This window comes from Engraulis encrasicolus, chromosome 13, assembly GCF_034702125.1.
Source record: "Engraulis encrasicolus isolate BLACKSEA-1 chromosome 13, IST_EnEncr_1.0, whole genome shotgun sequence".
NCBI classification, from domain to species: domain Eukaryota; kingdom Metazoa; phylum Chordata; class Actinopteri; order Clupeiformes; family Engraulidae; genus Engraulis; species Engraulis encrasicolus.
Window position 1 is genome coordinate 18,531,256 of NC_085869.1, and position 16,533 is coordinate 18,547,788.

Genomic DNA, 16,533 nt, shown 5'->3' on the forward strand with positions numbered 1-16,533 from the left:
TGTTCTTGTATTAATATTAGGTAGTAATTTTTAAAACTTTGCAGATCTCGATTTAAACATCTTCCTTGTTTTATTTTTGATCTGGTTCCTAATAAATTTAGAAATGGGCAACATGGATTGTGCTACAGTGCAAGTGTAATACACATTCCAAATGACTTTGTTCCACCAGTGTACTTACCGGTAATACTTGTGATTACCGGTAAGAAATGAAAAGAAATGTGTTAAAGGGGTCCTATTATGCTTTTTCATGTCCACTACCCATTTATGGGGTTACACAGCATCTGTTGTATTATTTCATGACACCTAATAGCCTGTATCCAGCACTTTTCAAACCTTTCTCAGATTTATGATAGCCTAATTGTCCCAAGCGATTTTGAAATCAAACTGAAGCCCATGCACGTAAGACTCACATTGGATAGGGATGGGATTCAGCAAATGACACAGCAAGGCGTTCAAAAGTAATGGCTAATAACATAACGTGGGACTTATGATGCATCCTTTTCAGATTAATTGTGAACATTGGGTGGACTATTTGGCTTTCAACTTTAGACATAGCTACAGGGGTGGATTTCAGCTCAAAAGCAGCTGTGCTGCTGACGTAATATTAGTAATAGAATGCTTGATGAAACGAAACGCTTCATGCTGCGCCGAGATTTCAGGACGTTGATGGTCTAAAATTCTGCACTTCCACACGTTTCAAACAGGCGGCGTAGGGTACATGTACACAATGATAAAAATAATGGACATGAAAACACGTGGTCATTGGAAATTAACTCCACTAACTACAGTAAAGCAAAATATTAAAGGGGCATTCCACCGGTGGAGACATGAATATGTATTGAAAGTGGGTCATATATGTAGTAGAATAGTAGCATACATTTCTAATTTGGTGCCTTCTTGGCCGAGAAAAGGCAGAAAATGACTTTTTAGTGCTTGTGGATTTGTGACAACAATCCCCATAATGCATTGCAATGCTCAAGTTCCACAGGCCACACCCAGGCAGCTCTGCCAGTGACTTACTGGAGCCTCAATGCCAGTGATTTCAAAAGCACTGGCACACTGATCTGTGATAGGTCTGTTAGCGCATTAGGTCAAACCCCCTATGGGTGGGGTAGAAAGGGTGGGAAAAGGGCTTTTAGTCTCAACAGAAATCCACCTCTCTTACACTTCCTCCTACAATGATGCAAAATGACGATTTTTACATCATTGTAGGAGGAAGTGTTAAGAGGTGAATACGGATTTCTCCTGTCTCAGGGGGAATTGAGAGAGTGTTGCACGACCATTCAAAAGTATGACTGGGTGTCTAGCGATGGAAAGCCTAATGCAAATGGGTGGAGTGTCCCTTTAACAATGAAAGTTATTCTAAATGGTATAGTAGGGCCCCTTTAAGATGTGGGATATTGTGGGAATTTTTCACACATTATTATTTCGGTTATTTTACTCAAAAGATCTAACTCGTATAAATAACTCATATAAATTGATTCTTAAAACAGAAAGTTATATGTAGGCCTATATATTGTGCTGTGTATATTGTCTGTGTGTTAATAGTGATGATTGAGCTTACCAGTAGTATTATCCATAATAGCACCAACGCTATGGTGTCTTCTGTAGTTTGCAGGATCTAATATGTTGGCTCTTAAAACAATGAGTTATGCATATATTAAGCCTTTGTTTTAATTGTAATGTTTGAAGTGTTCATCTTATATGGTTATGCACACTACCAACCACTTCCTCAACTGAACGACGCGAGGCAAGTTAATTGTTATTACAGCAGTTATTACAATTGTAATTGTTATTATAGTTTTTTTTTTTTTTTTTAAATTCAAGTTTGTATCGTATTTTTCCATGAATCAAATCACCATACTGTAACTTTTACATAACACTCAAGTAGGGCTATTACAGCACTTTTAAAGAAATTTTGTTAACTTTTAAGAGCAACAGTGTTAGATAAGCAATAAGCCACATGAGTATGTGTGTTTGTGTTCGATTTATAACGGCTAATATTAGCAGCGCTCTGCTTCGCGTCGTGCTATGTCTCCCCTTACCTGTTATAAATCGAACACAAACCCACGGCCTCTCTTGGCTTATTGCTTAAATAATGTACTCATATACTGTACATTCAGAATACTGAGTTTCTTGTGTGACCTGCAGGATGGCTACCCACTGGCCAGCCTCAGTATAATGTATAATAAAACATTATACAGTGTGTGTATATATATCCAGCATACTGAGTGTGTCTACTCTACTCTACTCTACTCTACTCTACTCTACTCTACTCTACTTGTGTGGCCTGCAGGATGGCTACCCACTGGCCAGCCTCAGTATAATGTATAATAATAATAATTATATTTCTACTTATTTCTATTTCTATTTCTGCAGGATGACTACCCCCTGGCCAGCCTCCCTCTGCTGGGCTACTCGGTCACCATCCCCACAGACCTGGAGAACATCCATAAAGACTACGTCTTCAAACTGCACTTCAAGTCGCACGTGTACTACTTCAGATCAGAGAGTGAATACAGCTTTGAGAGGTACACTTCATGCAGCTTCATGTTTTCTGCTGGATGTTGACTGTGGTCGATTTGTGAAATTCAGTTAATTTAGACTATGATGGACAAAGTAGATTAAACGTGTTCATCGACGTGTTTATTTTTGTGTGGAATAGTACATTTATTGAAAGTTTCTGCCCCTACACTGTTTCTGGAAATGTAACTAGAATGAATGGCAGTGAGTGGGAGCTGTTAGCAGACTGATTGCGGATTTGTTTCCGCATTCGTTTTCTATTAATAAAATGAAAACAATATCACCTGCTGTGAGTACCCCCCAGGTGTGTAAATGGATATGGTGTGATGGTATGTCTGTGTCTGTGTCTGTGTCCAGGTGGATGGAGGTGATCCAGAGTGCCACTGTGTCTGGTGGTCATGGTGGTGGTACTTTGGGACGTAAGGACGCTCACTGACCCAGAGAGAGAGTCATGAGGATCAGCCCCACACCCCCACCCCCACCCGCCTCCTCTGCTCCAGTCTGCCCACACCAGCTCCCTGTATGCAGCCATGGGCAACCTGAAGTTGAGCCCCGTTTCTCAAAAGCATCATTGCTAATCAGTTAGCAACTTACTAGGTTTCCAATGGGAAATAAATAGCATTGCAACCAAATAAGTTGCTAACTTAGTTGAGAAACGCGCCCGTGGATAAATTAGTTTACAATAATAATGCAGTGCCACATATTCCAAATTGCCTGCTTTACCAGCTAAAATCACCTGGTTGAATTGGACAGGTTAAATCTAGGTCATTTGGGAAATGTGGCACTGGATTGCAACTAATGAATCCAGGTTGCCCGCCGCTGCCTGTGTGAGTGAGTGTCTCTGATCCTGCCATATCGACACGGGGCCAACTCCCAACTCTTCTGCAACTTACTGCTTTTATTCACTTCAGTTCCTAAAGCAAGACTTTCTAGTCATGGTCCAATTATTTTTCATTAATGTACAGCATAAGTAGATTACACACACTCTGTCTTGTAAACACACACGTAAAGTAAACACACACGCACACACGCACACACACACACATACAAAACACAAGCCCGGATGCATGTACATGAACACTATACATACGTTACACACAGGCTGTGAGACATTCTTACCATGTGTGCATGCAGATCCTTGGTGCTTTTTTAAAATGGTGCCATGTCGCTGGTTTAGACAGCATCAGACACAGCGTTGCTTTTCCTGCATTTTTACAGGCCTTCCCAGCCTTTTATAGGGTCCCATTTTATACTATTTTTAATGGTTTATGCAAGTTTCTTGTTTTTGCCTTTCTGTCATTGATTGTTTTACTATGGAAAGCAGCCGTCAATAAGAGTTCTGTCATTTTTAGGACTATTTTTTTCATAGGGATCTAGCTAGTTGTCATTGCTACTACATCACACCACACAACTTTTTGATGGTTTTGATGTTCCTGTTAAATAACAATAGCTGCTTTGGAGTCCAACAGCTCAAGTGCCAAACTGTTCTGCCGTGTGGTCTTTGTAATTCATTTTTTTTAAAACATGGAGGGCACCGACAGCCTACATTTATGTTTGGAAAAGCAGACTTTTGACACAAATCATGCTGTAGCCATTTTTTGAGACAAGTATTTATAGGAAAAGAAATATCCACAAAAGATTTTTAAAAAACTAATTTGACACGGTACCATTAACTTACGTAAAACTATTGTTAGGGAAATTTTTATTTTTTCAAAACTGAAAATGTGTTTTAATTTATATTTAGTTTATACATCATGGCTTTCATCTGAACTATATATTTAAAAGATTTTATCTCCTAAACTGATCTAACTAATTGTGTATATTCGCCACAGGTCAACCAGAAAGTTTATAAAAGTTTGACACTGTAGGCATTACCTTTAAGAAAAAAAAACACATTTATATAAAATTCCTGGACAGAATTGATATGAAGCTTTAAAATGTATAGAAAACATGACATTTAATTTAGTTTGATATACAGTAAACTATGAATCCCCCAGTATACAAAACTGCCTCTAATGTGTTAAAGTCTCTCCTGTGAAAATGCAATGGATGGGATAAGACTGTGAATAGGACAATTGTGTGGATGTCTGTGTTGACAGTGAAAGGGAAGCTAATGCTTCTTCAAGAGAGCCCAATGGAGATGAAAGCAATAAAAATCTCATCTGAACCTTATATGACCTCTGTAATTATTATATCCCCGAAACGCGGAGCATCGGGGATGTAATGGTTTTGCGTGCGCCGCCGCCGCGTCCGCCGCCGCGTCCGCCGCGTCCGCCGCCGCGTAAGGTCTTTCGTGTTAACGCGATAACTTTTGAACGGATGTTTGGATTTGTCCCAGATTTTTTGGGTGAATGCTCTAGGGCGGGTTCATGAACTGATTCGAGTTTGGAGGTCAACACTTTCAAGATGGCCGAATTCAAGATGGCCGAATTTTTGTTTGGTCCATAACTTCTGACCGGGTGGATGGATTTGTCCCAGATTTGGTGTGTGAATGCTCTAGGGTAGGTTCATGAACTGCTTCGAGTTGGGAGGTCAACACTTTCAAGATGGCCGAATTCAAGATGGCTGAATTTTTGTTTGGTCCATAACTTCTGACCGGGTGGATGGATTTGTCCCAGATTTGGTGTGTGAATGCTCTAGGGTAGGTCCATGAACTGATTCGAGTTTGGAGGTCAACACTGTCAAGATGGCTGGATTCAAGATGGCCGAATTATTGTTTTGCCCATAACTACTGACTGGGTGGATGGATTTGTCCCAGATTTGGTGTGTGAATGCTCTAGGGTAGGTTCATGAATTGATTCGAGTTTGGAGGTCAACACTTTCAAGATGGCTGAATTCAAGATGGCCGAATTATTGTTTGGCCCATAACTACTGACCGGGTGGATGGATTTGTCCCAGATTTTGTGTGTGAATGCTCTAGGGTAGGTTCATGAACTGATTCGAGTTTGGAAGACAACACTTTCAAAATGGCGGAATTTTCTTTTGGCCCATAACTTCTGACTGGGTGGATTGATTTGCCCGGTAACACCTTATTTTAATGGTTCACCATTTCAGTGAATCTACCATATTAGGTACAGTGTAATAACCAATGTAACAATATTTAATACCATGTAATACTAGTGTAATACCAGTGTAACAATATGCAATATCAGGTACAGTGTAATAACGAGTGTAACAGTATGCGATACCATGTAATATAGTGTAATACCAGTGTAACAATATGCAATACCATGTAATACCACATGATGTAAGTAAAACAATTACATTGTATTAAATATTGTTACACTGGTTATTACACTGTACCTAATGTGGTATATCCACTGAACCATTAAAACAGTATTACCATTTGCCCCATTTTTTGCTTCATTTTCACAATAGTCGTTTGGTTTTAAGCCTATGCACGTCATGTCACGTCTGTATGTATCATATACGTTTACGAAATGGTGGACGGGAGTGGTAGGAATGATGGGGGACTGGAGGCGTCGCGTTTCGGGGATATACCTTAAGCAGTCGAAGGCGACTGCACAGGCAGTCTAGTTTTTACAGTACTGTATATGAAATGTGTTTTACATCGTCTATCCTCTAGAGGGCACCATTACTCAAGAAAAGCAACAGAGGCCAGCGGGGCATACTCGGCGGAGTTTGATTGATGGAAATTTTGGAATTCTTTTCAATATGACTTCCGAATGAGATGTGCAAATATTTGCCATGGCTTCCGGGGTGTCTTCAGTAAATATGGCACGCCTACTAAAGATGTATCTAATGTACTTACAACCTTAGTTTCGCAGTAGGTTTTGTGTATACGATATAATGTGGGTGTGTAAGGTCATCTGACAGTTGCGCACAAACTGACCATCTTCATGTCATTAATTCAGTCCCCAGCTCGCAATTTTAAAGGCAGCATACATAGGCCTACTATATAGAAAACTGAATTGCGTTCTTTGCATTCAATGATTCTAGATATTAACCCAATTTTTCAGCACTGCCTCTACCAACTGTAATTGGTGAAGTTGTATGGTCCGTTCAAACATACAGGACTTTTCTCCTCACCGTCGCATGTTTATTTAGATGACTTAACAACTGTGCGCGGGGCCGTGGCGAGGCCGTGGGCTGTCTTCTGTAGTGGGGGGAGGGAGCTAGTATGCCGACCTGCTTAGGGAGCGAAGCACGCGGATTATGGACTGCCTGGCGCAGCGCGTGTATGCCGACATGGATTCCATACTGAGCCGGTGACAGCACTTGGAGGATACCATGGCTTGTTTTGATATCCCAGATTCAGATGGAGACCGCACCCAATGGATATCTACTTGTTTCGCACGCAGAATGAATGTTTGAATTATGACTTTTGGGAAAAACTAGCAGTGGGCACGAAACAGCATGACAGAGTTCCAAACTCCAGGTGCGCATCAGTAGACTAGCGGGAAAAGAGGACACGAACTCCCTTCATGTGGTGGATAACTCTTTTCACTTTTCACGAAAAACCTGGCGTTTCCTACTCGTCGATTTAATGACAGTGGCTCGACCATGTCTCTCTCAGTTCACCAGGAAACGAGGAAATTTACAAGGGGGCTAAGTAAACCCGGAACGGCGGCAGAACTACGCCAAAGCGTCTCTGAGGTGGTCAGGACGTCGGTGCTTGTTGTAAGTAGGCTACTATGGTGTTCCTGAAGGGAAGCACACAGGTTGTCTTTGAATGTGTTGTGTTTTTTATCATAGGCCTACCAAGAACTTTCAGGTAGCCTATCTATCAGGTGATTTTAAGTTACGGGTCACTAAATTAGGCTAAACAAATGAACATGTTTGCTGTCATACTGCACCCTGTGCGCTTGGAAAACACCCTCCTTTCACTTCCTCCTACTATCTTCTTCAAATAAGATGATGTTTGGTCAATTTTTATTCAGTTCTGATCCGGCAACAGATTTCCTATGGCTGAGAATTTTAAAAGTAGGCTAGCATCATTATCCCATATATGGTTGCCATGGCATAGGATTCTCATGGATTGTTTACTGTTTACTGACATGTGGTTGCATGTAATCCCTGTGTATAGCCTACTGTAGAATCAAGTCTCCACGTCTCACGTCTACAGACCAAGACCACTCAATTTGAGTTTGTACAAATTTCACTAGCATCACCAGTCACACTTTAGTCCCAATGATCAGACATGTCACACATCAACTGAATGGTGCTGCTTTCTGACAGGCAGTGTTGTGGAATAGCCGAGTGTTGAGTTAGGCCTACACTCCAAAATGTTTGCACTAGACTAAATAGTAACACCCATGGCATGGACAACAAAACATTTGCTAGCTAAACCATCTGTGGTGACTGGAATATAAAAAAAAAACCTCAAGTGGGCCAGGAATGTTAGTGTGACCAAGAAGCACCACACAGTCAGTAATGAATTCCTCCATGATCCATGTAAATATCCCGACTGGAAAAGAAGGATCCCATTCAGGGGCATAAAGAGCAGATTGTGATGAATCCCCACAAGTGGACCGCGATTGTATTTCAACCAGTGTGGAAACACAAATGTATTGTTTACTTGCAATGGAGGGATAGGCCCACACTAGACTCCAGCCAGAGAGGAATTGGACCCATTGGACCATTGCTGTTAGGATATGTATTTTTTCAGGGCACGTTTTATTGATAATATGTCACTACTTAAATATTTATTACACCATACAAAAAAGCATTTCCTGTGCTAGTACACATTTATTGCCCTCACAGGCAACTTTGTCTCCATTTTCACTCAAAGGCCACTCAAAGATGTAGGCCTAAGTCAGCAACCACAAGGCAGAATGTCTTCTGGGTTCTCGTGCTTGGCGTGGGACTCTGAGCATGGGGTGTTTGTTTGTCTATTGTGTAGTAGAACCCTTGCTGCAGAGGTGGATGTGCCCACTGCAGCATCCACAGCCTGGCCTCTCTGTTCCCGGCTCAAAGACTGCCCTACTTGAAAGTCACTAGACTTCTTAATGACCGTCACCAGCTTTGAATTTGTTGTGCTGTTTGCGACACTTTTACCATGAAACAAAGCAGTGTGTTTGCATTCTTTCTGTTTGATTAAATTAGACTAAACCCAGATTCTTGCCTGTCAGGGCTGCGTAAAGGCTCACTGTTCTGTAGTTTGTGATTATGGAAAAAGGCACTCAAATGTTTCATCGTCTGGCCAGCTGTTGCGCTATTGTTATGATTGCAGTTTTCATTAGTTAAGCATTTGGAAATAGGCAGCCGGGGATGGTTCTGACATTGTGATCAATCCAATGTGTTGTCACATAGTTGTTCCACAGCTAACTGCACCAGATCAATAACCTCTTAGACCCTGGGGCTCGGCAGGCATACTTTTGATCCTCTCTGACGGCACCATGAATCATCCCTTTCTTTGTAATGAATCAGTCAATCACTTGAGGTTGGATGACTAGAACATTTGACCATTTCATGACTAATCGATTGGACAGTTGTAATGAACAGCTGTGTGTTTAATGGTCTCTGATGCAGTTCTCATCACGTTCATAATTTTGTGTGTTGTATTAGTTTTTGTGTTTCAGAGCGTGCCAATAGCAAGGGGTGGTGTAGTTGCTGCTGTGATTTCCATGTATTCGGAAATAGGCTGGTAATATACAGTTATGTAAATGGTAAAAGTACTGCATGGCGCCTTTTCACTCCTTCAAACACTCAAAGCACTTTACATTGTATGCCTCACATTCACCTATTCACACACCGGTGACAGTGGCTGCCACACATGGTACCACCCTGCCACCAGGAGCAATTTGGGGTTAAGTATCTCGCTCAAGGACACATCGGTGGGGTCAGCTAGAGCGGGACTCGAACCTGCAACCTTCTGGTTGCCAAACAGACGCAGCCTCTATTTCTTGAACCAACTCCTCCACCACTACCAGCTGTGACCAGGTGCTGTTGGTTCCAGTTCATGTGTGACACTATTCCATCAAGCCTTCATGCCCCTGCACACTGGTGGTCAGCAAGGCCTGAAAGAAAAATCACAGGCAGTAAAAACAGGAGAAAACTCTGTTGCCACACGAATGTCTATTTTGGATGTTCAGCCACTTATCCACAGTGATGCTGAGAATGACATACCACTCTCCAATGGTGACATGAGGACATCTCTCCCTCTTTGTCATCTTCCTCTCATAATCATACACGTATCCGAAATCTGCCTTTCTGTAGACTTTGACTTAAAGTAATAGAAGCATCGTAGAATCTGTATTTCTTGCATTTTGATGTGCAACCGGTCTTGCGCTTTATATAATGGCAACCATTTCCAGAGGTCAGTGCCCTGTCAGCACGGCTGTTCATTTTCTGATGCTGGATATTGACCCGGCCAGGCCATCTGTGACGAGAGGAGAGTGGCTGATGGATGGCAGAGGGGGTGACCTCTGTCCATTACAACATATGCCATAGGCCTGTGTCCATGTTGAACACAATGGAATCATTGCATACAACATATGCCTTAAGTTATGTGTGCATGATGAACGCAGTGAAAGCATTACAGGCAACATATGACTTTTGTGTGCACGATGAAACCATGAACATTTTCAAATACGTAATTGTCGTCATCATTCCTTACTGTAGCTGCCTGTGTGGAAGATGAAAGGCATTTCTGACATTTGCAGTAAGGTCATCCACACAGACCACAATGCTGTTCTCCTTTGTTGTACTGTAGGACTGCCGTCATCGTCCACCAACTGTACTTCCCTCCCAACACCTGGCCTGGCATCTTTTCTCAACACTCCAGACAGCCACCCTCTGCTAATGAACACTTGATGACTGGGCTGACCTCCTCTGGCCTTGCGAGACGCGAAGATGGGAAGCCAATAGCACAGGCCACGCTTTGTTGGCAGCGTAACTCGATTAGGTGGTGAATTTTAGAGCCTCACATAGTTGCCTGCTTGGGTGTTGGGGGATCCCTTCAATTGAATACCTTAATCAGTAATTCCAGCATCAAAAGACCAATTCATTTCATTAGATGTAGAAATACTTTCGTGCTTATAATAGCTTGTGTTGTACAAATGTTTCACGTAATTTCTTTACCGCGTCTGTTCTTTCCACACTGCGCTCTTGTGCTCGTTCCCAAGGTGTTTGTAAGAGATTAGCACTAGATTGCCAGTCTAGGGTCACTGAGCAGTGTTTCTGGCAGTAGGTCTGGAGGACCAATCACGAACCCCACACCTCTCTCAGTCGCACTCCTAGTATATACAGCTAATCAGCTAAATAAGCTGATTCTAATTTGGAACTGTTCAAACTAGGTGAAAGAGTTGCTCAGTAAAATCACTCACCTGTAAGTATTAAGCCTACTGAATGGGATTGGCACATATGGTATGATGGCATCTGTATCCAGATTGACTGAATAATGGTATACAGCAGGGGTGGGGAACCTATGTCTCGAGGGCCGTTTGCGTTCCTTGAGGCCATTTTATCCGGCCCCCAATATAATTTCAATGTTATGCATCTTCACATGAAATATGACATATTTTTGTAAAGGAGTCTGAGAAATTACATTTACAATTGGGTTATATAGTGTGTTCGTCAGTAAGTGAAGTCATCAGCGCATGCCTCATGTGGCATTAGAGGGTCTCGTATCCCAGAAGGCATCAACAGTGGTGACTAATGACTTTTGAGAGAGGGAGAGAGAGAGAGAGAGAGAGAGAGAGAGAGAGAGAGAGAGAGAGAGAGAGAGAGAGAGAGAGAGAAGAGAGAGAGAGAGAGAGAGAGAGAGAGAGAGAGAGAGAGAGAGAGAGAGAGAGAGAGAGAGAGAGAGAGAGAGAGAGAGAGAGAGAGAGAGAGAGAGAGAGAGAGAGAGAGAGAGAGAGAGAGAGATGCTGAGTGTACTCCCAGGGGAGTATAAACGCCCTGTAGAGGAGCTATCAGAGGAGATTATTAATACATGAACTCTTACAGTAGGTGCCCCAATGACCGTCTAAGAAGACAGACTGGGCTATTCCCTTTTGGTGTGTGTGTGTGTGTGTGCGTGTGTGTGTGCGTGTGTGTGTGTGTGTCTGCGCCTGTTTCTGTGCAGACTGTTTCTGTGTAAACTGTTGTTTCTCTTTGAGGCCCCAAACCCACTCAACTTGACTAGTTTCCTTCCTGTGAATGTTTAGCAGAAAAATCATCTAAATTACCGTGGTAATACAGAAATTATATGGCTCGTTGCTTATGGTTTATCTCCCTTGTGCTGTTTGTCTGAAATAGCCTATAGCAGATATTCACAGATATTCTGGAAAAGAATTGCATCTATTCTGACAAATAAATGAGCTATTGCTTGCTGTAAAACACTGCAGCTTATTGTTGGACTGCTGTGGCACATTTTTCTGGGAGATAACCATAGTTTTGTCCGAGGTTTATTCAATATTATTTTGTAACAATACAATGCTGTGCACATACATTCATGAAGGAATGTCTAAGGGGGATGTGGGCGGCTGTGGATGTGAAGTGAAGGGTTAGATGTTTTCTCCAAACCCCCGAAGATTTATAGAGTCATTGTGAGTGAGTGAAAAAAAGGAGGTATTAAATCCACAATGCAACACACGCCCAAAAGTCTAGCCATAAATAATGTCTGGGGCAGGACTGCACAGCGCAGCGCTGAGGTTTTAATCCCATCCAGCTCATCTCCGGGGGGACGGGCTGCAAGGATTCCACACTGCGGTGCACGAGACGCCGCCAGAGGAGCTTGTCCAAACGTGTGAGGATGGAGGTCTCAGCCAACAAAACGCTCAGCGAGAGTTACATTCTTTAGCCTCTGACTGACTGACTGACTGATGCCCGTTGCCACAGCCAAGCTGGATCTAAATACCAAGGGCAAACTTTTTAGCCATTCTCTTTAGCCATTCTGTTAGACTGAACTCTGAAAAGGCGAACGTGATAAATGGATAAGTGGAGAGGCAGAACTGCCAAGCAATCAGTGCTTGAGTCTGCACAGATTTGACAAGTACAAGGCCTCTCACAGAATGATTTCCCAGGCCCTGTTGGACTATCGTGATCAGTCCTGGTCAATAGTATGATGATCCAATCATGGATTTGAAATTAAATTCCCTCTCATTTGTCAAATGAGAGTTCCGATTTTTTGTCTAGAAGTAAGAAGGAAATGCCTAAATGGTGTGCTTTATCATTTTGTATTCTAACTGTTCAAGTTCTTTTGTTTCAGACATGTAAAAGTTTATCTTTTATCTGACATGTTTCGATGGTGAAACTTCCGTCTGCATCTGAACAAAAGAACTTGAACAGTTCATATAACCTCAGACATAATCTACGTCAGTGGTTCTCAACTGGAACAGACTTGGGACCCACCATTTTCCACTCTCATTCGGTCGCGACCCAATTTTTTTAGCGTTCAAGTCAATTCAATGCAATTCTCAAAATGTAACCAAGACTCGAATGACTGGTTGCATGCTATCTATCTCGCATAAACATTCAGATTGTATCTATGACAACAGATGACACGGAGTTCACTAGCCTATCAAAATAAAATTGTTGCAGGAAAAGTTGGATTTTTTTTTTTTAGAATTACGTTTTTTTACACCAAGGCTCCGCGACCCACCCATGACCCCTCCGCGACCCACTTTTGGGTCGCGACCCACCAGTTGAGAAAAACTGATCTACGTCATACATACATTTTGTATTCTGCTTGAGGCTAAGCACTGCAATGGCACAGCATCAGGGATGTCTGTGGTGTGTAAGTAGAGCATCCTCCCCAAAAGGCACCGCTCCAAAAGCCACCCATGCCCTAACAGGAAGTGCCCACTGCTTCCTGCCTCTTGTGTCATTTTTCCAATGGACGCCCTGAGAACTAGATAGAGCCGAAAGCTGTGTGCGCACGCTCTCTCTCTCTCTCTCTCTCTCTCTCTCTCTCTCTCTCTCTCTCTCTCTCTCTCTCTCTCTCTCTCTCTCTCTCTCTCTCCATCCCTCTCTCTTGCCCACCCCAACTGGACTCTCTCTCTCTCTCTCTCTCTCTCTCTCTCTCTCTCTCTCTCTCTCTCTCTCTCTCTCTCTCTCTCTCTCTCCATCCATTTCCCTTCCCCACCCACCTCCCAAACTGGACTCTTCTCTCTCTCTCTCTCTCTCTCTCTCTCTCTCTCTCTCTCTCTCTCTCTCTCTCACCCTCACCCTCACCCTCCCTCCGTTCCCCGCCTGATGATCTGGATCCTCTGCTGCTGCAGACTGTGACTGTGTATGAGAAAGCCGCCCACTGTGACGGCTCTCTGCGATAGGGCACGACTGTTATGGAACACAGGGGAGGTTACCATAACAAAGTGGCAGAGTTCTAAAGAGGCTGGTCAGATTGTGTGTTTTCCTGTTCACAATTGCTGGGCACTAGCCTGGAAAATGTTTCCCCTTTGCCTCGGCAGCGTATTAGAACGATGTTTGCCTTTGATACGGCAACTTCCAGTGGCATGGCAAGTGGCAGAAAATGAAATCTCCCAGTGTGTGTAGTACTATACGCACATAGCATTTGGTTTGAGGTGAAGTATATCTGTTGGTTTTGGAGACCTACCCCTTTCTCACATGCCGTCCTGGATGGAGAAGAGCGGAATTCAGCTGTTTGAATTGGAGGCTGCAATCCTACGCATCGCTCTCGTGTTTGTCTTTACTTTTGAATTGTGAAAGTGTTGAGAGGGAAAGACTAAACGTCTAGTGAAACATGGAACTGCACAAAAGCACATCCTCGTGAAACGTCTACACAACACAATACACTTCTACGTAGTGTGCGGTGCCAGTGTACTGAAAGAATTACAGCAGAACAGCAGGGTCTCCAAGCATGAGTGTTTACAAACGTCAGGCCAGCAGAGAGTACATGTGGGACAGATCAGGCAGCTGGCCAGGTCTACTCTGCTCTGCTCTGCTCTGCTCTGCTGTGTGTGTGTGTGTGTGTGTGTGTGTGAGAGGTGCGTGCCTGAAGTGAGGTTTGTTTTACCAGAGGGAGGGCATGTCTGCTTCTCCATTCTGTCTGTGTGTTTGACTAGCGCTGCGCTCATCCAAATAAAGAATTTATTTAGAAGCTGTGGCTGGGCAGCGAGGCCCAGGGAAACTGACAATGGGGGTGGTAGGACAAAGGGGACAGTTGTCCCAGGCCCAGGAACAGAGGGGGCCCAGAATTTCAGATGACTTTGTCCCGGGCCCAGCTAAAGCTGTCAGCGGCCCTGGCGAGGCCCGACACCTCCCTCAGCACGACGCAGCGCTGTGCTGTGAGAGACTGCTGTTTGAAGAGGCCCTGGTCCACACCAAAGTGTCTAGACTCTAGAGTAAACCTTACGTTTTTCCAAGAATTCAGACATGTGAAAGTTTCATCTTTTACCTGATATGTTTCAACGGTAGTCCATATTATGAGGTGTCTATAGAAATCAAAAAGTGCAGCCCATCAACCATGAACAGGGATGAGGGAGCATACATCCCACACCTGGACCATTATCCTAAGAGGACAACTCTAAAAGCAGGAGGTGTGACCAACCTGTCATTATTGACAGAGAGATTAAGCTTACACCTCCACAACAACATCAGCTGATTAACCGTCAAATTACTGTCGAAGCGAAACATATCAGGTGAAAGATGAAACATTTCCATGTCTGAAGTGTAAGAAAAACCTAAGCTGTACTATAACAGTTAGACATAAGTAATGAATATCATGTAGGGCTGTCCTAAACGATTATTTTTCTCCCGATTAATCTATCAGCTATTTTTTTCGATTAGTCTTCAAGGAAATTGGTAAAAAAGGAAGAAACCGTTAAAATTAGGTCCCTGAGCTCACAATGAGCTTTAAATCATGATAGTAGCTGATTCACTCCGAGATACAACGTCCAATTCATACGTGCTGGGCAATTTTAGGTTTCAATAAAGTAATAAAGCATTAGTAAAGTAAGTAAAAAAGCATTGAATTAAGTGAAACGATTAGTCGACTCTGAAAATTCTTGTCGACTAATTTTAATAGTCGATTAGTCACAATTAGTCGATTAATCGTCCCAGCCCTAATATCATGCATCTATTAAAGTGTCTAATATATATATATATATATATATATATATAAAGGCCTGAGTTTGGTCTCCAGCGGTCTCCCAAGAGAGATGCTTGACTTAAGTGTGTCCCCAACATGGTGTAAAGAGGAGGTTCGTTCTGGTTTTGTATTAGGAAAACCTTTGTCATTTCCACAGCAGTTCCAAAGGGTGGTGTGGCTTTGTGGTGACAGCTGTTGGACTTCACCACACACCCCCACCCACACACTTTATTGTTGTAAATACTAATGCATTGTGTTTTCAGTGGAAACGTTGAGTACTCTTGCACAGATCGAAGCAGATCTGTGATTTCCATGTGACTTGTCTGGTGTGGAAGACATAAATACAGTATTCTGTTGAGTCCAGTGCATATGCACCATCACCAAGCTAAGTACTGTCAGATCTCTAAACATGAATAGACAATTTAGTGTGCATCCTTTCGCCGTTTGACCTGGGCAGGCCTCTAAATTAACACCAGCCAACCGGCCAAATGCTGGTGAAATTTCAGATTGGCTGGTAGGAAAGACCAACTTATTAGCCACTTAAACCCATTAGTGAGTGTGCTAGTCATTTTGGCTAGTGATGAACATTTTAATTTAAAGCCCTGGACCTGGGTGCGGCTATAGTCTGACTCTGAAGTTGTGAAAGCATCTTGCGATCTTTGGCAAAATCCAATGTGTGAGTGAGTGGTGTGTGGGGTATGTGCTGGCTAGCAGGTCTGCCGTGATTAAGCATCCTGTTCCTGCCTGAGAAGAGGATGTGCTGGCCTGAGGCTGTGTGAGTCTCCATTAGCCTTCAGGCAGCTGCTTGCAGCAGCGGAGCACCAGCAGTGTTGCCAGATGGGGCGGTTTCCCGCCCAACTGGGCTGTTTAGGATGGCCGTCTGTGGGTTAAAAATGGTATTTAGCAGAAAAAGCGCCTAATTTTTGGTCATAGAAATCAATAGAATTGGGCGAGATTTAGTGCTTCTAGGCGTGTTTTGAGCATTTTTTTGGGCAGCCTCATCTGGCAACCCTGAG

The 16,533-nt window shown here is 43.0% G+C and overlaps 2 protein-coding genes across 5 annotated transcripts in view; both read left to right on the plus strand.

Moving 5' to 3' along the window:
• Positions 1-4,693, plus strand: part of LOC134460791 (FERM, ARHGEF and pleckstrin domain-containing protein 1-like) — an 80,125-nt gene extending 75,432 nt beyond the window's left edge. Inside the window, exons 26-27 of the mRNA XM_063213339.1 lie at positions 2,380-2,531; positions 2,881-4,693. Of these exons, the coding sequence (XP_063069409.1) occupies positions 2,380-2,531; positions 2,881-2,959 (231 nt within the window). The 3' untranslated portion in view covers positions 2,960-4,693. The remainder of the gene's footprint in view (positions 1-2,379; positions 2,532-2,880) is intronic.
• A 1,806-nt stretch (positions 4,694-6,499) lies between these two features.
• The window catches only part of LOC134460792 (dedicator of cytokinesis protein 9-like), a 153,109-nt gene continuing 143,075 nt past the window's right edge, over positions 6,500-16,533 (plus strand). For 2 of the 4 annotated variants that reach the window (XM_063213342.1, XM_063213347.1), the window contains exon 1: positions 6,500-7,164. In XM_063213342.1, coding sequence (XP_063069412.1) covers positions 7,048-7,164 — 117 coding nt within the window. In that variant the 5' untranslated portion in view covers positions 6,500-7,047. The remainder of the gene's footprint in view (positions 7,165-16,533) is intronic. The other 2 variants (XM_063213341.1, XM_063213344.1) reach the window with 1 other exon arrangement.